Raw genomic sequence first — 23524 nt, 5'->3', positions numbered from 1 at the left:
TCATAAATAAAGCTCAAAAGCATTCTTTAGTTAGTGTAAATAATAATGATGTCAATGGTGTATCTGATAATGAACTGTAATCCCTGATGGTCAGGCATTTGTATGTACTGCAAGACACACTACCCTGTGTAACTCATCAGCTATGTCTGTACCATGGTGGAACTTTTGTGTACTATCATGAATCATTAAATATGCTTTAGTTTACTTCTTGGATATTTGGGGTCACATGATTATTTTTCTCCTTTATCTTTTTCTTTAGAATCTAGATTTCGATCTTCGTTTTATTCTTGAGTACTGAAGAAAATAAATCTCTTACTATATATAAAGATATCTCAGATGTTTGGACATGACCCGTTTTAACTTTTACATGATGTGTGTCTTCTGTCATATGCATTATGCAATATTTGTTGCTCATGTCAGTCATTTTGATTTTGATACTTGTGTGTGCTGGTAAATCTAGTACTTAACCAAGTGGCGTATGTGCTGGTTCCTATTTGATGCAAGTGTATATGAACATCAGTTACACTGCTTCTTTTGTTGTAAACCGAGGATCGAGGGTTCATAAGTCATAACTGTCTTAGTCACACTCGGTCCTCGGATATGATCACGTGGACCGGAAAAAATGTCTTTAAGAGATTCAAATTCAAGACCTCTGGTTAAATTTGTGTAATCTCATTACTACAAAGAATAACTGGTGTCATCGACACGTCCAAAGGTGGTCAATAATGAAGGAAAATCATTGGTAATAAAAGCACTGTTGGATGATATCAGTTCCACTTGGTACGTCCAAAAGTGGTTAATAATGAAGGATATGCTTTATATTCTTCATATTTTAAAGAACAGAATATTGTATCAAAGTAAAATAAAGGAAATTAAACTTTTGACAAAAAAAAAGGGGAATTAAGATTGTGTTTTCTTTTACTTTTTTGGTCTTGGTATTGTTTGGTTAATTTTACACGACGATCTGTAATCTGCTGCTGCTTTAATACTTCATAAAATGAGCTAGTTCTACCAAAATATATCGATGATTTAATAATGTTAATATGTTGCACGTTCTTATTATGAAACTAATTCGTTCCATTTGATTTCAACTTTTTTTTTCATTAATATAAACATCTCTTCAAAGAGCTCAACTCTTCCTAATATGCCATTATATATCCATGTATGCATCTTATGTCATATTATACTCCATTTGTTATATTTCAGTTGATGTTTAATAGGAAAAATTGTTATAGATCGTTTCAAAAAACAATCATTATTGTTGGATACATAGTTAAATCATAATTCCTTCAAAAAAAAAAAGTTACAGAATAATTCTTATTTATCTTACACATCTGTCACTAATTAACTAATAATTCAATAAAGTTTGAAATTAAAAGGAAATCGCTTGTTTTTTTTTTTTTTTTTTTTTATGGCAAAATGAAATTTATTAAAAGAGTGATAGTACAAAAGGGTTCTCGAACTGTTACATGGTAGAAAACAAACAGAAAAGAAAGAAGAGCAAAACAACAACCAATTAGAACACAATCAACAGTAAAATAGACACAACATGATATACTATTTTTTTTAAAGGACAACTAGATATATACTATCAAGATTTTTAACTGATATTTTTATTTTATTTTATTTTTAAGATATACAACCAAGATATTAAATCAGTAAAAAATAGCCATCTATTCCCCCTAAAAAAGCCATTATTTCGTTAAAGAAAACTAAATTATTCTACCAATTTTCAAGGGTCAAAATATTAGTTTACTTAAAAAATATTTAGGGCATGATTGAAAAAGAAATTAACTAATGAGAAAGATAATTGCAAATGGATAATAAATAAAATAGATATTTGATACATTGAGAAATAATAAATATGATAAAAATATGGGGTTTGACTGTATTTTTTTAAGCGCTATTTTTTTTTCTCTGTAAAATTACTTTAAATAATACATAAAAGGAATACTTTTTTTTTTTGACAAAAAAGAGGAATACATTTTTGTTATTCTTCTTAGTCATATTCTTTTTCTTCTCTTTTGGGCGAGTATTAAAAGAGTAAGAAGTGTCTTAATGAGCTTAGTTCGGTCGGTACGGACAATACATAATATATACATACAACGTCTGAGATTCAAATCCTGAACAATATATAATATTTTTTTTCAAATTCTACAAATGAAAAAAAAATGTTATCATAATGATTAACATTTATTTATAATAAAAAGAAAAAAAAGACTTAAATACAACTTTGACCCCAAATTCCACACCATTGTTCAATTTTAGTCTCCTCAGTTTCAATTGCTCAATTTAAGCCTCATATCACACGTTTCATAATTTGATTTTGATCCCAAGTTTTAATTGCTTGATTTTAACCCTCCAAATCTACTCCCTTTGCATTTGCTAGTTCCAATTGATTTGATCCATAACTATAACTTTTCTCTCTTATGAAAAGAAATGAAGATGCTAGAGGTGTGGCAAATATTATTATTTTTAGGGTACGTGCAAATTTACAAATTATTATAGTGTACGGATAACATTATTCAAATGCAAAAAATGTACGGATACCATTATTGGTATGCTAGTGTTTCCCCTTTTTATTTGGCTTCTGTATATTTCACCATCATATTGTTTTTCTATAGGAGCACCAGTCAATAATTTTGGTTCACGAGAAGAGATCGTACACGGGGAACTTATATGAAATGAGCAATGAAAATATTTGATAGACATTCAAAACTCAATTGACATCTTAGGAGAAAGAAATAGAGAAAATGATGTGATTAATGTGATATATTAATGATGTAGTGCAAAGAGTGAGATAAAGAAAAAATAAAGTGTTAAATGAGTGAATGAGAATTAGATATGCGGGTTAATTAGTGCATCTTGCGCTCCTCGTCATTAATAATATTTACCGATTAAAAAAAAAAATTACTCAAGGAACAAGGTGTGGAGGAAACGAGCGAAAGAAAATATAAAGTTGGGAAATACATGGGCACAAGTTGTATTTTATTATTATAATTTTTTTTAGGGATATTTTATTATTATAATTGTAATTTGATTTTAAAACCCAGGTTTGTTATAATTTTTTGTGTCATTGTTGAACTTAGAGCAACATTAGTATAGATTGCATCGCATCTATTCATAAAAAGCTATGATAACCTTGTGTTTATGTTCTTGTTGGTGAATGTGAATATCTATTTTAATTTCTATGTTATATTTATGTTCATTTCCTAATACCTATATTAGATTCTGAAATCTAACATGTGATTAATTTCAAGATTGTCGATCACCGTCAAGTATAAACTTTATGGTTAATATAGTAACCACTTATGATTAATTATGTATTTTCATATAGTTTTAATCATTTTTTGTAAGCAGATGACTTGATGGGAGTATAAGGGGTATTCAATCTCATTGTAAAATATTGAAACAACTTTAACTCTAGCTCCAGCTACAAACCAACCAACAACAACAACTAAGCCTTATCTCACTAAGTGAGGTTGGCTACATGGATCGAATGACGTCATAGTGTTCTATCATACACCAAATTTGGATCCAACTCATTGACCTCTAAATCCTTTCTAATGGTTTCTCTAATAGTTTTCCTAGGTCTTCCTCTACCTCTTTTAACTTGACTCTCCTCTTCTTACCACGACATCTGCAGGTCTTCTCTCTACATGCCCAAACCATCTAAGCCTATTTTCTACCAACTTTTCTATTATAGGTGCTACCCCCACTCTCTCTCTCTCTCTCTCTAATGGTGTCATTCCTAATCCTGTCTAGTCTTACCACTCATCCAATGCAACATCCTCATCTCTGCTACACTTACTTGATTCTCATATTGACTCTTAACCGCCCAACACTCCGTACCATACAACAACGTCGGCCGGACTGCTGTCCGATTGAACTTTCCTTTCAACTTAAGTGGTACTTTCTTATCGCACAAAACACCTGAGGCTCTTCTCCATTTTAACCACCCAACTTGAATACGATGGCTTACATCAGCTACAAACCAAGACCAATATAAAATTTTAATGATATCTAGAACAACCGATATGTCCCCCACAACACCCTTAAGCAATATTTGGTTCCTCATCAACCATAAACACCATAAAGGGGATAACCGAATCAAGCATTTCCATTTTTTATGAATTCTTTTGTAAGGGTTCTTAAATTGTGAATGTAAAATATTAATAGTTCTAAGTTGATTATTAATTCAAAGATAAAATTGATAGATGAGAACCTAATTAGAGTTGGTGTTCTTAAAAGATAAAAAGAAAGGGAAATATAAAAGAAGACTAAGTCAAAGACTTAAGTCATTACTCTTCTAGAGAGTACTAAATGGAGAGAGAGAAAAATTCATCAATTTTCTTCATACCCATTATTATTTATCATTTTTCTATTTATGCACAATCTAAGCATCCTTGATTTTAGGATCACTAGTCACATGTCCATTTACCTAAACCAATTATGTTATGCCAAATGTATTTTCTCATATGCTATTTTGAATCATAACATCTTCTCTTTCACCATTTTCATGAAATAAGTGCAACTCTCCTTCAATATTTAAGGTCATTGTTACACCTATCCATGAGTCTACTTTTTCCCAAACATTATTTGAGCAATTGCATGAGAATCTAATATGTGTGTTAGATTTAAGCTCCATGAGACAGAGCGGACTACTAGGTTGTGGTTACCATGCAAAATGTATTTGTAGGCACTCTGATGCTCAAGTCAATGATTGAGCAAGAAAGAAGTTAAGAGGTAGAATAATGCGTACCTGGGGATATTTTTAAGTCTCCTTATTTAGTGGAGGTGGAGGTTGCCACTTATTTATGGATGAGAATCGTTGATCGACGTTAATGGATGGTGGGATCTGTAACCATCGAGCGTTACATAATGGTTATGATGGGAGCGGTTACGATTTAGTGTTTGAATCATCGCTCCATGTTTGCTTCGAACACACCTCCTTGTGATGGGAGGGGGTGAAAAACGTAATGGGTCCAAAGTGAATTGGGCCTAGTTGTTGGGTCCTGGACTATGATGGATTTTGGGTTGTCTAGAACACCTATTTTGGTGTTCCCAATGTGTAAAGTTCTCATCGAAAACATATTTGAATTTTTGTTTGTGTCTCTCACGACTAGTATGATGATTCATCTACTTGATTGATTCTTCTTTGACCTCTCTTTGTTGATATATTGGTTCATCTACTTGATTGTTTCAGCAGTTTTTAAAATGCGAGAATTGTGCATAGTAGCGGCTAAAACCGTTGGAACATACAAATTTTAGCCGACGGAAAAAATACATTTTTTGTAGTAGTTCTTCTTCCTATTGGTTAAATTTTTTTTTCTTGTTCTCGTTCCTATTGGCTTCTTATGTTCGATTGCTTCTTTCCCTATTGGTTTCTTCTATTTGATTTATCATCCCTTGTTATTTCTCCTGGTTGGTTATTCTCTTCCCTATTGGTTTTTTTTGTTCGATTGATTTTATCCCTATTGGTTTCTTATGTTTGAATGGTATTCTCCTTAGTTGTTCTTTTGTTTGATTGCCACTATCTTTGTGACTTTTTTGTTTGGCTGCTCCTCTCTTTTGGTATAATTTGGTTTTTCGCTATGATGATTTCTCTCTTTATAGTTGTTGCTCCTCTCTATGATGGTTACTCATTTTGGTTGCTCCTCCCAGTTGATTATGACATTAGTTGGTTTGATTTGATCTCTTATGTCCATGGAAAATTTGTAACCTTTAACCTTATTAATCATTTTTTCGTTTTTTGTTTGACAAACTCTTGATGTTGGTCCATTTAGGTTTATAAGTTTAGTCAAGTGAAGGTAATTGTGGGAGATTGGTTTGAAGGGTAAATCAAAGGGGTTAAATTAAGAGAAAATCGATATTATGAAGAAGAAAAAAAACTTATGACAAATTCATGTTCAAATACATCTTCATCATTTATCATTTTAATTCATTAAAGGGCAAGAGTTAGATTTTTTATTTTTTTTTTTAAACAAGAAGGAGGAAGACAAATTTAAAATATTTTCATGGGTATAAAGGAAAAAGAAGAAGAGGTAACGAAATTTTGAGTTTAGCGGTAATAGTGGAAGACGTGGAAATGAAAAAAAGAGTCGAGAGTTTTTTTGAAGATCAATATTCGAATGCGGAGAGGATTAAAACGTAGAGAAATGATATTTGTACAACAAATTTTTAACAACTTTTGAAACAATCTTTTCTCTAATACTCACATTTGTTTTTATTCGAGGAGTGTTATTTGAACAACCATTTGGTTGACAAATTTTGAGACAACCATAATTTACAAAGGAAAAGTAGGTATTTGCACGAAAACCAATGCAACAGAGAGATAAAGTAAAAAATAATGGGAGTATGAGAGAGAAAATTGTCACAAAGTGGATGTTCAAATATCATTTCTCTTTTTATTCTCTCTCTTCTTCTTTTTCTCTTCATTGTTTTTGTCCAATCACAATAGGAGAAAAGTGGTTGTCACCAAAGTTGTCTAATATTAGTTGCACATATATCATTCCTCAAAACATATTGATGTTGACGATAATTCAATGTTAACAATGTTCTTCGTGGAAGTGGAAATAAGAAATGCGATATGAAACTGTGACATTCAAATAGTCTTAAATTGGATATTGTCCTTTTAAATTATTAAGTTTTGGGAGGATATTGTGTCCTCTGGAGTCCGGATATTGATATGAATTTATTTTGACTTTTCGTGATTTTTTTTTTTCTGACCTTATTGCCATTTTTTTTTTACCCTCTATGAGAATTATTAACCAAAATGACCCACTTTCATTGTGTTTTTTTTTTTCTTTTTGTTTTGTCATGTAGTGCTCATTACAGCCAAATGAAATGGATGTGATGGCAGAATCCGCCACGTGTCACGCTATGATTTGTTGTTTTCTTTTGCAATTATTGATTACCGCAAGATGGAATGACGATAATGACTTTTGCGGCGTCAGTCAAACAACCAATACAAGCGCGCCACATGTCCACCTGAAACTGATAATTGGGAGTGAAAATTGAGAAAATTTCAATTCAATTTAGCTCCTTAGTGCGAATTGAACCATGCATCTTGCGGTAATCAATAATTGCAAAAAAAACCAACTAGCTCCTAGTGGGAATCGAACCATGCATCTTGCGGTAATCAATAATTGCAAAAAAAAAAAAAAAAAAGCCAACAAATGACAGCATTACACGTGGCGGATTCTGCCATTACAACCATTTCATTTGCCTGTAATGAGCACTACATGACAAAACAAAACAAAAAAAAACACATTGAAAGTGGATCATTTTGGTTTATAATTCTCATAGGGGGTAAAAAAAAAAAAATTGGCAATAAGGTCAAAAATGTTTTAGAGTTAAAATGAAAGTATAATTTGATTGATGATGATACGAGACTTATTTTGTATTAGGAGCTATGTTGTTTAACAGAATCTTTTAGGTTATTTAGTTACCTATTTAGCATGTGTTGTGAAACCTTCTAATAGAAGCTTTTCGAATTTGAGCCATGATCTATACCAGCCCATTGCATTGCTCCTAAATACTGTTTTATTTTTTGGTACAAACCAAATTCTGCTTAGATAATGCAATGAATTAAAGCAAAATGAAAAATATATAGTTTATAATTGTTGTGGTAAATACCAATCAAATAAACTTGTATAAGTACAAATATACAATCCACACCTACCACGCTTCTCTTGTCAACGAAAAAGAAAACAGAATATAAAGATACCATTTCATACTTCAATTACATGAGAGAAATTAAGCAAGTTTAATTTGTGGAGTTCTAAAACCTACAATTTAAAAAGAAAAACGCTATTTGATAAGTATAGAGTTAGAACTTAGATTTCCTTTCCCTTATAGGCAAAACTCTAAAAATCAGCTCCAAATCAGGGTGATTGAAGTAACCATCCTTTGGTGGGACATTCTTCTTCGATGAATAAACCACCGGCTTCTTTTTCGGTGCAGAGGGACACATCGTCGAGGGCGGTATCCGACAACCGCTGTGTTTTGGTGTCCGACAACCTTCTTCAATCTTCAATTTCATAACCATTTTTCAAAGTGTTTTTTTCTTGTCTCTTTGAAATAAAAGTTTGAGTTTGTAACTTGTTATTTATAGGTACACGGTTTAGGAGTTCCTTGCTGAGGAAGTCGTAGAAAAAACCGCGTAAAAAGCTTGTGTTGGAATCTAAAGAGAATCCACGTGGCAAAACAACCGTGTTTCGATAGCAGTGTATGGGGTGTGGGACCCAAAGTGTTGAAGACAAGATTCTGCTTGATTCTAGTTGTTTCCAAATTGATCAAAAGGGTACTAGAAAAGTTTTGTGTTGTGTTTCAAATCTAGGCCACATATTTGGTTTTGGCGGGAATAATTTAGATTAATGGGTTTGGTTGTACCCATATTTTTCTGTGCAGTTATATCAACACACAAAATTTTGGATTTTAATTAATTGATCGATACATAAATAGGACAATAACACTATTTTGTATTTGGTCTATATCCCTTTAAAAAATTTCAAATTTCTCTTTTCGTGTCTCTAAAAAATTTTGTCAATTTTTTGCCCTTTAAATATTTTCCGTCACTATTTTTTATCTCTACTTTTAAGTCGGATTATGTGAATATTTTTGCTCCTGGCTCATTTTGGGGTCATTGAGCGAATCATTAAGTATGAGAATAGAAACATCAATCTAATAAAACAAAATTTATATATAGCCATTCAAATCAAATATTTACATTGGAATCATAGCTTACTACACCTAATCCCAACACAATGAGACGTAAAAGAGATGGTGTAACATCAAATGACTTTAATCTTCAAGTCTCCAATGATCAACCTTGCTACGACCAATTGTTCTTCTTCCCGTGTTTTTTCTTTGTTCTCTAATGGAAAAAAGAAGAAACTCACTATGATCTAAACTACCTTACCTTAAAAAAGATGAATTCTAGAAATGGAAGGAAAAAAAATCTTATATTTAGCTTATTTTTCTTTGTTTAGGAGAAGTTATCATGTTATATGTAACTTATTTTACATTTGTACAATACAACTTGTTTTACAGTAAAGCCATTCACGGATATTTGGTTTTGGAAATGTTGAGATCCAAATTTCTAACCCAAGCATAGACAAAAGTATTTCAATTTAATACATCCTTTCCATATCCAATGCAGTCTCTGTTACATAAGGTATAGTAATGAAAAATAAATAAATGAAAAATGGGATGCCCAAATTTTTAAGTACAGGATTTTAAATTGACTGTTACTTTTTGCATCCTATTAGTTTTTCATGCGCTTTCGAATTTTATAATACAAAAAGAGTTAAAACGCTCGGTAAACCTTCCAAACACGTTAAAATATCCGAAGAAACCCTCCATTTTTTCGGATTTTATAATTCGAATTGGGTATACGAGAAGAGAGAAGGGTGGGAAAAGAAAAGAGTCTTCTCAACTATAAGTAAAAAACATGACACCTTAAAGAGGACTTAAGAAGTACTGAAAATGTATTAGTGCATCTATCTTTGAGTTTAGTCTTCTCAATTTGGTAGACTATTACTTTCTTAAATATGTCATCTGATTATAGATTATGATTTCACTATCTTCTGCCAAACTGGTTTTTCTTTTCTACTTAGCTTAGAACTGTTTGCTCAGTGATCGTTGGCTGCATCAACCAAGGATTGGGGAATTTATTGCGGTAGAAAGGGAGAGAAAAATTTAGGTTAGAATTAGGATTGAGGATGCTTGAGGGTTAAGATAATTATGGGGGTTTAGAAGCAATTATTGCGTTACAAAGGGATGAGAAAATCAATTGTGGGAATTTATTGCGTTGGAAAGGGAGGGAAAAATTTAGGTTAAAATTAGGGTTGGGGGATGCTTGAGGGGTTAAGCTTTAATAATAAGAGATAAGAGATTTAATGCGTGACAATGGTATGAGAATGTCAAATGTGAGGCATAAATGCATGGTAAAGGGGGGGAAAAAATTAGGGAAATCTCCTTTAAATGAGAAGGGCAAACCTAAATATGTTGGTTTAGAAGCATTTATTGCTTGACAGGGATAATAAACTCAAATGTGGAATTTATTGCGTTGGAAAGGGAGAGAAAAATTTAGGTTAAAATTAAGATTGAGGATGTTTGAAGGGTTAAGTTAATTATGAGAGTTTAGAAGCATTTATTGCGTGACAAAGGGATGAGAAAGTCAAATGTGGTAATTTATTACGTTGGAAAGGGAGGAAAAAATTTAGGTTAAAATTAGAGTTGGCGGATGCTTGAGAGGTTAAGCTTTAATAATAAGCGATAAGTGATTTAATGCGTGACAATTGTATGAGAAGGTCAAATGTGAGCATTAAATGCGTGGTAAAGGGAGGGAAAAAATTAGGGGAATCTCCTTTAAATGAGAAGGACAAACTTAATTATGGGGGTTTAAAAACATTTATTGCGTGATAAAGGGATGAGAAAGTCAACTGTGAGAATTTATTGCGTTGGAAAGGAAGAGAAAAATTTAGGTTAAAATTAAGATTGAGGATGCTTGAGGGGTTAAACTAATTATGAAGGTTTAGAAGCATTTATTGCGTTACAAAGGGATGAGAAGGTCAAATGTGAGCAATAAATGCATGGTAAAGGGAGTGAAAAAATTAGGGGAATCTCCTTTAAATGAGAAGGGCAAACCTAAATATGGGGGTTTAGAAGCATTTATTGCATGACAGGGATAATAAACTCAAATGTGGAATTTATTGCGTTGGAAAGAGAGAGAAAAATTTAGGTTAAAATTAAGATTGGGATGCTTGAGGGGTTAAGTTAATTATGGGAGTTTAGAAGCATTTATTGCGTGACAAAGGGATGAGAAAGTCAACTGTGGTAATTTATTACGTGGAAAGGGAGGAAAAAATTTAGGTTAAAATTAGAGTTGGCGGATGCTTGAGAGATTAAGCTTTAATAATAAGCGATAAGAAATTTAATGCGTGACAATGGTATGAGAAGGTCAAATGTGAACATTAAATGCGTGGTAAAGGGAGTGAAAAAATTAGGGGAATCTCCTTTAAATGAGAAGGACAAACCTAATCATGGGGGTTTAGAAACATTTATTGCGTGATAAAGGGATGAGAAAGTCAACTGTGAGAATTTATTGCATTGAAAAGGAAGAGAAAAATTTAGGTTAAAATTAAGATTGAGGATGCTTGAGGGGTTAAGCTAATTATGAAGGTTTAGAAGCATTTATTGCGTTACAAAGGGATGAGAAAGTCAACTGTGGAAATTTATTGCGTTGAAAAGGGAGGAAAAAATTTAGGTTAAAATTAAGGTTAGGGGATGCTTGAGGGGTTAAGCTTTAGTAATAAGAGATTTAATGCGTGACAATGGTATGAGAATGTAAAATGTGAGCATTAAATGTGTGGTAAAAGGAGGGAAAAAAATTAGGGTAATCTAATTTAAATGAGAAGGACAAACCTAATTATGGGGGTTTATAAGCATTTATTGCGTGACAAAGATATGAAAAAGTCAATCGTGGAAATTTATTGCGTTGGAAAGAGTGAGAAAAATTTAGGTTAAAATTAAGATTGGGGATGCTTGAGGATTTAAACTAAATATGGGATTCATAAGCATTTAATGCTTTACAAAGGGATGTGAAAATCAACTGTAGGAATTTATTTCGTTGGAAAGGGAGGGAAAAATTTAGGTTAAAATTATGGTTGGGGATGCTTTAGGGGTTAAACTTTTTTTTTTTGATAGTGTTTCTAAATAAAATCTTTTTTTTTTTTAACAATAAGAGAAGAGATTTTGTGTCTATGTTTCTAAATAAAATCTTCCATTTATTTGAGATATAGATTTAGAGAAATTGAGAGGATCCTAATTTTATTTTATCTTGAGAAGGAGAGAATCCTAACTTAACAAGCCTCTTTTTTAAATAAAAAAAAACAAAAAACTTAGCAAGACTCTAGCTACACAATTTTATAATTGGCTAAATTATATTTTTGGTCCTCCAACTATTTAATTGGTATTGAATTGGTCCTCTAACTAAAAATTGATTTAATTATTTCGGTCCTCTAAGTTTCTCATTGTTATTACATTTAGTCATTTCTGTTGGTTTTATTCAAATAAACGTTAGAGTTTGTGTTATGTGGGTCCTCTAACTTTATTTATTAATATCATTTTGGTTCTATGCCTTGTTAAGATATTATGATTAAATAGTGACTGATATTATTGGTAACTGTTATGGTTCATATGTATGTGTGAAACATGAGGTCAGGTACCCACATAACACAAACCCTAACGTTTATTTGAAAGGACTAAATGTAGTAACGGTGAGAAACTTAGAGGATCGAAATAAATCAATTTTTAGTTAGAGGGCCAATCCAACACCAATCCAACACCAATTAAATAGTTAGAGGATCAAAAAGGTAATTAAGCCTTTTTTTTTTAAGAAAATTTGTTATTTATGGTCACTAAAATTCATTTTTTGGTATGAGTAACTACAATTTCCTTATTCCTTTTTTAGAAAATTGCTTATTTCTGCATGCTCATAGTATTAGTATCAAATGCCGGATATTCTTCCCATTTTTGTGGAATTCATCTCTTCTAAAATTTAAATATATAACAAAAAAACATGTATTCCTGTACGATATAACCTCAAACATCACAACAACAACAAAAACACACAATAGCAATTTCCTCAACAAAAAAAAAAACACACACACAATAGCAATGGAGGGTTCAGCACAAATCACTGTATCGGAATCTCATTCAATTGAGGAGGAAAAGACACCGATGTCATGGGATGAAATAATAGAAAAAAGTTTATCAAATTTTGGTTGGATGGATTTCTTTCAAGCTGTTCTTGTAGCATTTGCTATGTTCTTTGATGCACAACAGTCATTCATAAGCATTTACACTGATAATTACCCAAAATGGCACTGCACAAACACAAACACAAATTCATCATGTACTTCGTCCTCTGATATTTGCAAACTCTCAAGATCTTCTTGGTCTTGGGACACACACCCTTCAAACACAATCATTTCTCATTGGAATCTTGAATGTGCTAGCACATTCATCACAGGTTTACCACAATCTTCTTTCTTCATAGGTTGTTTTTTTGGCTTTTCCTTTCTTGCAGCATTAGCTGATTCATCTTTTGGTCGAAAAAACATGTTATTCTTTTCTTGTGTTCTGATGTCAATAACTTCCATTCTGATAATCTTTTCCACTAATGTTTGGATTTACTCTGCCTTGAAATTCTTGATCGGTTTCTGGCGTTCATCCATTGCCACGTGTGTTCTTGTTTTGCTTACCGAGAAAGTTAACGCAGAATGGCGATTTAGGGTTGGAATTCTTGAGTATTTTACTTTCACAATGGGATACATGTGTTTACCTGGTTTCGCTTATATTAACCGAAACTCTTCTTGGAAATCTCTCTACCTTTGGTCGTCAATCCCTGCTATATGTTACTCTGTCATTGCTTATTTCTTCGTTACTGAGTCGCCAAGGTGGCTTATTATGCAAGGTCGAGAGAAAGAAATTATAAAAAGGCTCAAAAGAGTTTTATCAAAAGAAAGTGTTGATGATGATGATAACACTAATCTAGGTTCGAGTTTACCAAAACCACCCACAAAAGAAAAGGTTACAATTTTTCAACATTACTCTTCAATAGGTGAATTGATTCATAAAAGATGGGCTCTTATAAGAATAATAGCTGTTATGATTCTTGGAATTGGAATTGGAATGGTTTATCTTGGTATGCCACTAGCAGTTGGAAATTTGGGATTCAATATTTATTTGGCTGTGGTTTTTAGTGCTTCAATGGAAATACCCTCATGTGTAGCAACATATTTCTTGGAAAACTATAGAAGAAAACCTTCAATTCTTGTTTTCTCAATCTTAGGTGGAATTTGTTGTGTGATGTGTGCTGTTGTTGAGAATAGAGTACCAACAGTTAAAGTGGTGTTAGCAATGGTTGCGTTTTTCGGCGCTTGTACGGCTTATAATGTGTTTCTAATATACATTATAGAGTTGTTTCCGACATGTGTGAGGAACACAACAACTTCGTTGGTGAGACAAGCGATTGTGTTCGGTTGCATATTCTGTCCCTTTTTGATATCTGCTGGGAGGAAAAATAATATTTTCTCTTATGGTGTGTTTGGAGTTGTTATCATGTTGTCCAATTTCACATTGTTGTGTTTGCCAGAGACCGAAGGGATTGTTCTTTGTGATACAATGGATCGGCAAGAGAAGAAAGAAATAGCTCTATGTGATACCATGAATCAAGAAAAAACATAAAATGTTTTCTTGTAAGAGGCGTTCATTTTCATTCAAACCAATTAGTTCTAAGGTTGTAGTTTTTTTTTTTCTTGGTTAAATTTAGTAGTGTTCAATCAATGTACTTTTTTCTTGTCAAGTATGGTTAATAATGATACATTTTAAGTTCTATATATTGTGCATTCCATTAATGGATCTGTACAATACTACCATAAGCCAATAGGTAAATGCAATTTGACTGCAAATTTCCTGATTGTGACACTCTTAATTGTAGAATGTTAATCAAGTCTCCTTGTTTGGATATCTGTTATCAAATATATTCATAATTTTTTTCATTTAGTTTTAAATTAATCATCATTCTAGTCCGTACAAATATCAACAGAGTGACGAATTTGATTAAAATTTTGTAAATTTAGATATCGTTATGGGATATCGGTAATGTGAGAGTATATGAAATATATTAAAAGGAAGAAATTAAAAAGTAATACAAGGTCAACAACACAAGATTACATTTGGTTTGAGTAAAACAATAATGTCAATCACAGAAAGTAGCAGTTTGTTCACTGACAATGTGAAATCCTGTTTTATGCATACATTATCATAAGGTAAGACCACTGTATTATGCTCCTAAATATCTCTACAAATTTACATGATGAGGACAGTTATACACTGATTGAGTATATACAAATTAAATCCCCTACACTAAATTCAATCAAGTAAACCTTTTTTTATTTTTTATTTTGACGAAATAATCAAGTAAATTACCTTAGTTACTATCTATGAAGTACATATATAGACATTACAACATGTCAGACATAGAAGTGATTGAATGTAATCACATGTGATGGCATCATATAAGTATAGTATCGGACATTAAAACTTGTCAGATACTAAACACATCCTCAATCTTAAATGTCAGTGTGCTATATAGTTTACTTATGATTACACTAAAATATACTACCTCTGTTCCTTTTTAATTGTCATATTTTGACATTTTAGACAAACCAAGACAATCAACAATTGATACTACTTTTGATACAATAAGCTATATTTTTACTATAATGACCTTATTCATTTAATATCTCATTTCATATATTTCTCTCTCCGCAATAAATAACTAAGGATAATATTGGTAAAACAACATTTAACGTTGCATTGAACTTTGAAAGTGACAGTTAAATAGAAACAAAAATTTTCTGCAAAATTGACACTTAAAAAAGAATGGAGGAAGTATTCTTCAATAGTGCATAGCCATAAATTTTATAAAAAAAATACACTAAAATATCAAACTTTGACATATTCATCAATGGTTAGAAACTTATGATTACTTCTTTTATTCTCTAAAGCAATTTGCTCACTTTTAATAGGCCAATTAGGATCCTCTAAAGTAGGCCAAATTCAATAATTAGGATTCTTAGTCATAGTTATAGCTGGTCAACAAAATCATGATCACTTACTAATCGAAATATAATATCAATCATTGATATTACTCAAGTGACACTCTAATAACCCAATTCGTTCATCATAGATAGAAGAACTTGATTGCCTATCGCAACCTATATAAAACCGACATTTTCAAATTAAATATCCAGTGTCCAGCAAATATCAATATCATATGCGGACGTGTGATACCGACACATATAATTACATATTAAAATCATATAATTATGATTATTACATGAACAACAGTTCAAATAATGCAATGAATTAAAGCAAAAATTATTGGTTTATAATTGTTGTGGTAAATATCAATCAAATAAACGTGTATAAATACAAATATACAACCACACTACCACGCTTTTTTTTTCAATGATGAAAAAGAAAACTCAAAAACAGAATATAAAGATACCTTCATACTTCAATTCAATTACATATGAGAGCAAGTAAAATTTTATGGAGTAAGCTAAATTTTTGAAGTTCTAAAACTACAATTGAAAAAGAAAAACGCTATTTCACAAGTATAGACTATAGAGTTAAAACTTAGATTCCCTTTCCCTTATAGGCAAAACTCTAAAAATCAGCTCCAAATCAGGGGGATTGAAGTAACCATCCTTCGGTGGGACCTTCTTCTTCGTTGAATAAACCACCGGCTTCTTTTTCGGTGCCGAGGGACATATCGTTGCGGGTGGTATCCGACAACCGCTGTGTTTTGGTGTCCGGCAACCTTCTTCCATATCCAATTTCATAACCATTTTCAAAAGTGGTTTTTTCTTGTCTCTTTGAAAATATACAAATATGAATTGCAACTTGTTAATTATAGCCACTTGAGTTACTTACTGAGGAAGTCGTACGTAAAAAGCTTGTGTTGGAATCTAAAGAGAATGCACGTAGTAGCAGTAAAGACCGTATATTTTGCAGTGTATGGGGTGTGGGACCCAAACTGTAAAAGACATTAAAATTCTCTTGATTCTATTTCTATTTCTAGTTGTTTCCGAATTTATCAAAAGTGTGCTAAGAAAGTTTTTGTTTTGTGTTTCAAGTTTAGGAGACATGTTTGGTTTTGGCGGGAATGATTTAGACATAAGACCATTTCTTTTTTATGGACTCGCGTTTAAAATTAGGAAACTTCTACGGTATACTAACAAAGTGAGGTCTACCGGTACTCCTGCTTCATAATTTTATAAATTAACGATCATTTTTTATGTAATAAATAACTATTTGTCAATATTTATATTTTATAGAACATCATTTCATAAGAAAAAACATCATTTCATTGTTTATAAGAATTATAGTAATTTTTTTTACATATTATCATAAAAAATAATGAATGTTCTCGATTATGAGTGATAAAAATTCAAAAAATAATAATTTTATTTTGTTGACATTTTTTATGAGTAAGATTTAATTATTATAGTTATAAATGATAAAAAATAATATTTTTTCTCAAAAAACAACTTATTTAACTATTAATTTAAAGAGTGGGTGTACCATAAAATTTGCCTTAAAATTAAGTGGTGTGAAAAGATAATGTACATTAAATTACATTGTTCTCCTTTTGTTTTGTATACCACCATCTCAACAACCTTTGCTTACACTAAGATGATTCTCAAAACAAACATCCACGTAGTCAAACAAACATGAATTGTTGGCATGGCAACAAAACCCGTGCCTCTGGGTATCCGTCCAAACCAACCCCGATTTGATAGGTTTTTCCTGATTTGACTGGGTTTGAATTTTCCTCGATTTCAAAATATGGGTACCGGACGGGTAACGAGGATATATGTACCCACCCTGAACCTATATCCAAACCCTCCCCGAATGTAGAAAAGTCATATTTTTGTTGAGGGGATTGATAATGATATGTCATGTTATTTGGTTTGATAATTGTCATGATATAAGAACTTTCATTGATAGTTAAAGGAACAACCGAATTTTTCAGTAAGGAAATGAACGTAAATTGTTGGATAATGCATTACAATATTACCATTGAAACTTAAAAAAAAAAAAAAAAAAAAAAAACTCTTTTTTTTTATTAAAAAAATTGATTCCCTGCGGGAACGGAGATGAGGCGGGAATACCCGAACCCATTGGGGACGGGGATGTGATTTAATTTCTCATCCTCGTTGAATATGGGTAGGGTAACAAGTAAGTATATGAGAGTAGGGGATGAAAAAGGCAAAACCCGTCCCCACCCCATTGCCATACCTAATTGTTGGATGCATCAAACAACATATGTTTGCTTTATTGTGTGAATGCGGTATTCTTTTGATTGTAGGGTATATCCTTGATTGATTTGTGAAAGCAGTTTCTACTTTCCCCGATCAACACTTGTCTAGTCACAAATTTAAAATAATTACTACCTCCGTCCCTTATTATAGGACCCTTTTAAAAAAAAGAGGGATATTTAGAAAGTTGATTGTTGGATTTGTATTAATTTTGTTGACAATTATTATTGTTTTACATGTTTATCCTTTATGAAAGAGAATTAGTTGATGTTTTCATTGAGTATTTATTATATATTGCAGTTTCATTGAGTATTTATTATATATTGCAGAAAATTATACAATATATTGCAGAAAATTGCAGTTTCATCAACTCGGATTAGCAAAGCTTTTATCTCTATTAGAGTACACACAATCATTGCTATTTGCTAGTACCAATTCTCTGATTCATCCATATACTGTATAACAAGGGTTTATTTGGGCAATCAAATTGATCCTCATCTTCAGTTAACACCACTTTTTCAAGAGGCCATCAATTATGTGAATCAACTTCGGGATGAAGAAACTACAGAACTCGACACTTGTGAGTTGTGAAGCAAACTTGGCTGGTTATTTTACCAAAAATATTCAGATACTTCATAATAAAACTAAAATGCATAAGTATTGTATTTAATGAATTTTGAAAACATTAATGTAGAAAATGCCAATCCTGAAAGGTTTGAAGTAGCACTAGCACCAAATAGACCTATCAGTTTCCATTTTCCAAATACAGGTTTCATCCAAATTTCAATCCCCATCTGTTTTCTAGAATAACATCAACATACTCATTTTATCTGTGTTTTATAATTATAGTTCAAAAGAAAAATAAGATTTCTCAATAGAAGAAAATTCACAACCATGCCAACAAAATTTTGTATTACATAATTTATACACATATTTCACAATACAAGCCTTAGACAAAAAGCAGCTTAGCTAAGTTTGAGTCACTTATATACATTGTTTATATACATAATTCACTAGACCTATGCTTGTTGCTCTTTCAAAACCATAAACACAAAGCAGCTAAGCTAACTTTTGAGTCACAAAAAAACGGGATAACCGTTGGATGCGTAGGCAATAGCATTGCTTCAAAAACCAAAAAAAGACTTGCCCAACAACAAGTATAGTCATTTGGGTTCCCCGCTTGGAAAATCTAACAAATGATGATCATTCAAATCACCTGGGAAAAAGGGATCCTCGGATACTTTTTCTGTCAAGTCCACCGCTGCGTTGTTTCCAAAAGAGTCGTTTGACAGAGGTTGTGAAGTTACAGAGTAGTAGTCACCACACACAATAGGTCTCTCTTCATCCCTATTAAGATCTTCAGTGCTCTTTTGGATCATTGCTGCTTTAATTTCTTCCTTTATCTTCATGCTTTCCTCTTCATATGGCTACATGAAATGTAATTAGAAGTGGCAAATTTCAAACATCATTTATGGCAAAAATATAAATCTTTCAACTTCTTCTATTCGATATTATTATGTCAATTTCATTTATCGTACCAGTTTTTCCAAGGGGGACATCATCTTCCAAGCATCAATAGCCTTGAGTTTTCTGTCACCTTGAAACTGATGATCAGCTTTCAGTCTAGCGCATTCATGCTTGAGGAATATTTGATATGCACTCTTCTGTCCCCTTGGAACACCTCGATGTTTCTTCTTTTCTTTGTTATTTGTGGGTGCTTCTTTAACTTCTTCCTTTATCTTCATGCTTGCCTCTTCATATGGCTACATGAAAAGTAATTAGAAATGGCGAATTTCAAACATCATTTGTTGCAAAAAGATAAACTTTCGACTTTTAATCGATATTATTATCTCAAATTCATTTACTATACCCGTTTCTCATTGTCTGACAACTTATTCCAAGCATCAATAGCCATGTCTATGATTTTTCTTCCACCTACGTCCGGATGATTAGCTTTAAGTCGAGCACATTCCTGCTTGAGGAATATATTATATCCACTCTGTCCTATTGGAGCACCTCTCCGTTTCTTCTTTTCTTTGTTCTTTGAGGGTGCTTGTTGAACCACTTGAAATTCTTGATATCCAATTCCTGCATAAGCACCTCTGAATTCACATAAGCCACCTTTAAACTAAATTTTGATTGTGTGAAGTCACACTCCTGTGACTGTACACAGACAAGAACATCGGTGGTGGTTTGATCAAGATGGTCTGGTCCATATTTCAAACTCGTGTTTTAGATTTATAAAAATAAAATAAAAAATCAAAATCTGCAAAGTAATCTGAACCGCAGATCTTGTTCAAACCACCAATGATATGGTTGATTTTGGCATCACAGAATCCAAATCCCTTTAAACTCTTCCAACAAATCATTGAGTTACTAAAGTGAATTCATGTCCACAATTCAGATCATAAATACACAAAGTAGCAAACCGGTCAGATCATAAATACACAAAGTAGCAAACCGGTTTTGGAACTTTAATAAATTCAGTTACCACAATGAATTAATCGGCTGTGTTCAGTTACCAAAGTTAGTTGTATTCTATTATGATACTTATTTTGAATCAGGTATATAGACACTTGAGTGCATTCTTTTTCATTCAATCAATGAATTCAGTTTTCTCTCATTAAAATTCTATATCTTTATTAACCTGTAATTTGACTAGAGTAGTGTTCGGATATCTTTCGCGCCTTCAGATAATCTTGATCGTCCATTAATTGAGATAAACTAGTGGTTGAGTTTTGATTCCTTTCAACTGGACCTTATAAAGAAGAATTTAAAGTTAAACAAAACATATTCAACTTAATACGAAAATGCAACATAAACATAATACAATGAAGTTACTGAAATGAAATGTATTCTGCTATGTCCAACAAGTCAAGCAAAATTATAAACTAAAACCGTATATGTCGAAACCGCCAATTAACCTGTATTGCTGCCAGTTGCAGGAGACCTGTAGAAGTACAATGTCTCAAATTTGTACAGAAGTTCTTTATAGAGCTTTTCAAGTTGATCACACAAGGTTGCATTGTTTCCTTCCAGTTTTAGTGCAGAAACAACTTCACCCCATTTCTTTTCTTGATCAACCTGCAAGAAGCATTCAATAGAATGCAGAATAACATCTTAGAAAATTCATACAAGGATATATTAAATTGAACAAAAAAAACATATTTGGATGGATAAACATGATCTCCAAATGGAAGCTACATATTTTTTTGGTTTCCCACATACAGGAGGAAACCATGTTTGAGGCAACGTCGAAAACTAAATGTGGACACCACTCTCAGAGGAGATTCGAGCTTTTGATAACCGAACAATATACCTGGTGATAACCTCCTCTTTTCGTGACCTCCAAGTAAAACAGGTACAAGTCAAGGGATGTTTTTCGGACATCATATCTGCCAAATAGAATTGGAAAAAGAGGTGCATGATGATTCATACATTTTATATATCCATAAGAAAAATTAGTTTAATTAGTATACACCGAAAGTGTAAGGTTGTTTTACACATAAATTGCACGTCCATTAATGAATACTTCCTCCGGTCACATTTATAAGCAACTTTTACTTTTTTAGATTCATTAAATAAGTGATGTATCTAGACTATATTATATTCCAGATATATCAGTGATTTAATGAACCTAAAAAAGCAAAAGTTGCTTATATATGTGATCGGAGGGAGTATGACAAGTCGTGTTTTGATATTCATTAATCGATGTGGAAATAAAATAATTTAGTGTATTCTAATTAAATTCTTTTATTTTTCAAATAATTTCATGAAAAATTACATATAATAACATTTCATGTTTCATATTTGACATCATTTCTACAACACATGAAAAAACCAATAGACCAGAAAAAGACATTTGAATGCATGAATTCTTTTAGCAACCAAAACAGAACAGTAAAGAGAATGACATGCAAACGGAAAAAAAAAAAAAAAGAATGCCAAAACAGAACATGCAAACGAAAAAAATGGCAAAACATAAAAATGAGAAAGAGATTAAAGAAAGAGTAATAAAGAAACTAACATGAGATTGAATCCAGAAGGGTCCAAAAGCTCCTTGAGCTTACGATAGAAGCTCTCAGTGAGGGTATAATATGGAACCATCTCCAACTCCATCTCTAATTCCTTTCCTTCTTCCATTGATGAAATAATCTCATTTTCATTTTCATAAGGAACCATCTCCATCACTAATTCATTTCCTTCTTCCATTGATGAAACTAACTAAACTTATTGGAATGGAGAGTTGAGCTTTCTTTATGTGTATGGACTTGTATATATATTATACAATCAAAAAGTTGACAGCTACGCCAAATATGTGTCACACTTCTGATTTTTCTCTTCTTTTATTTCTTTTCTTCAATTATTATTATTATTAATAATAATTTTTTAAAGGATTATGATTATTATTATCATGTGAAAATACATTACAATACAATAATATATGCTCCCTCAGTTTAACTTTAATTGTCGTCTTAACATAATTTTTTTTTCTATTCCGGATGTGTCAGAATATCGAATCTAGGACGTTACAATTGAAGAGCAAATGGTCAACCAAGTAATTATAGAGTAACCGACTTTTTTGTTCCTATTTATGTGTCATTTTGATAGTTTAATAGTACAACTTGTCAATTACATCTCTTCTCAATTAATCTTACATCTTTTCAATAAAACTAGTTTTCTAAACAAAGTTTAGTTCTTTGCAAATTTAATCTTTCTTGAAACTAAATTGTGTTCCCCGTAATAATGGTTCCATTTATTGAAAAAAGATTTAATAAACAATAAATTTATATAATACGTTAAATAAATTGATCAATAAAATAGTTAAATTTTGCTGAAATAAAGAACAAAGAAAATTGACAATCGTTTATTATGAAGGAGGAGAGGACGCATCAATTTTATTGAAGAGATGGAATGTGTAAAAGGAAAAAAAAAATAGGAATCTATTAGAAAGAGAGAGAAAAAAAAAAATTGAGGATGATGGAGAGCTTAAAAGAAGGGATAAGATACTGATCAATGTATAAAAAATTGGGTTACAACTTTCTTCACATAAATCTCATATTTGTTGGCAGTAACAAGTAAACTGTGCAGGCTTTGTTAAGTTAAGATTTTTAATATAACTACAGAGAAATGGGTAACTTGGAATACACTCCTCAGGTCTCCAATGCATTTCACTGACACGGGACCTCTTTTTGTTATTTTGGCTGTGCAAGTCTTGATTCATATTTATTGACTTGAATGACATTGTTTGATATTTGGAGAAATTGTATTGTAGAGTAATTCACATAATTGGACATCATTTAAGGCTAAGAAAAAAGATTAAGGACCAAACTAATTGATATGATAAGTAATGTTTCATATGATAGACATGGGAAAAGTTAACTCAAGTGCTTTTTGAACTAGTTATAAGAACTTTCTCCATTCACAAGTGGAGATGTTTCAATCCATAAGTGCTTAAATACTCTCCCTGTCGTTCACAACCAAGAATATTGCTCTACAGCAGATGCACAAACAAGAAATCTAGGAACTGCTGCAAATGCGCAAATCCAAAACCGGTGATGCAACAGAAAATAAAATAAACAAGAAACGAGAGTGTGTTGCTAGCATAATTCTTAGAAACATTG

The 23524-nt window shown here is 31.9% G+C and overlaps 2 protein-coding genes across 3 annotated transcripts; one reads left to right on the top strand and one right to left on the bottom strand.

Annotated features, from left to right (window-relative positions):
- Positions 1 to 12668: 12668 nt before the first annotated feature.
- On the top strand, positions 12669 to 14516 carry LOC11431667 (organic cation/carnitine transporter 3). The gene has a single exon (XM_003616372.2). The coding sequence runs from the start codon at positions 12685 to 12687 to the stop codon at positions 14254 to 14256; it is 1572 nt and encodes a 523-aa protein (XP_003616420.1). The 5' UTR covers positions 12669 to 12684; the 3' UTR covers positions 14257 to 14516.
- A 4269-nt stretch (positions 14517 to 18785) lies between these two features.
- On the bottom strand, positions 18786 to 22677 carry LOC11442145 (high mobility group B protein 10). Of its 2 annotated transcripts, none has more exons than XM_024783415.2 (7): positions 21928 to 22677; positions 21220 to 21295; positions 20825 to 20984; positions 20548 to 20652; positions 19771 to 19988; positions 19439 to 19663; positions 18786 to 19327 (listed from the first exon to the last, which is right to left on the bottom strand). In XM_024783415.2, the coding sequence occupies exons 1-7, from the start codon at positions 22110 to 22112 to the stop codon at positions 19064 to 19066; spliced, it is 1233 nt and encodes a 410-aa protein (XP_024639183.1). In that variant the 5' UTR covers positions 22113 to 22677; the 3' UTR covers positions 18786 to 19063. The 2 variants fall into 2 exon arrangements, with proteins under 2 accessions (XP_024639183.1, XP_003616418.1); XM_003616370.4 differs by having other exon boundaries at positions 20548 to 20658; positions 21928 to 22675.
- Between the last annotated feature and the right edge of the window lie 847 nt (positions 22678 to 23524).

The sequence above is a fragment of the Medicago truncatula genome, chromosome 5 (genome assembly GCF_003473485.1).
Source record: "Medicago truncatula cultivar Jemalong A17 chromosome 5, MtrunA17r5.0-ANR, whole genome shotgun sequence".
NCBI lineage: Eukaryota > Viridiplantae > Streptophyta > Magnoliopsida > Fabales > Fabaceae > Medicago > Medicago truncatula.
Note: the sequence above shows the minus strand (reverse complement) of the source record. Positions and strands in the feature narration are given on the sequence as shown.

Excerpts from the sequence above, each read along its gene's own strand:
- LOC11431667 (XM_003616372.2), top strand. The coding sequence starts at position 12,685 with ATGGAGGGTTCAGCACAAATCACTGTATCGGAATCTCATTCAATTGAG.
- LOC11442145 (XM_003616370.4), bottom strand. The coding sequence starts at position 22,112 with ATGGAAGAAGGAAATGAATTAGTGATGGAGATGGTTCCTTATGAAAAT. Across the intron at positions 20,659-20,824 it reads TGCAACTGGCAGCAATACAG|GTCCAGTTGAAAGGAATCAA; the intron begins GTTAATTGGCGG and ends CTTCTTTATAAG. Across the intron at positions 19,328-19,438 it reads TGTCCCCCTTGGAAAAACTG|CCATATGAAGAGGAAAGCAT; the intron begins GTACGATAAATG and ends CATTTCATGTAG.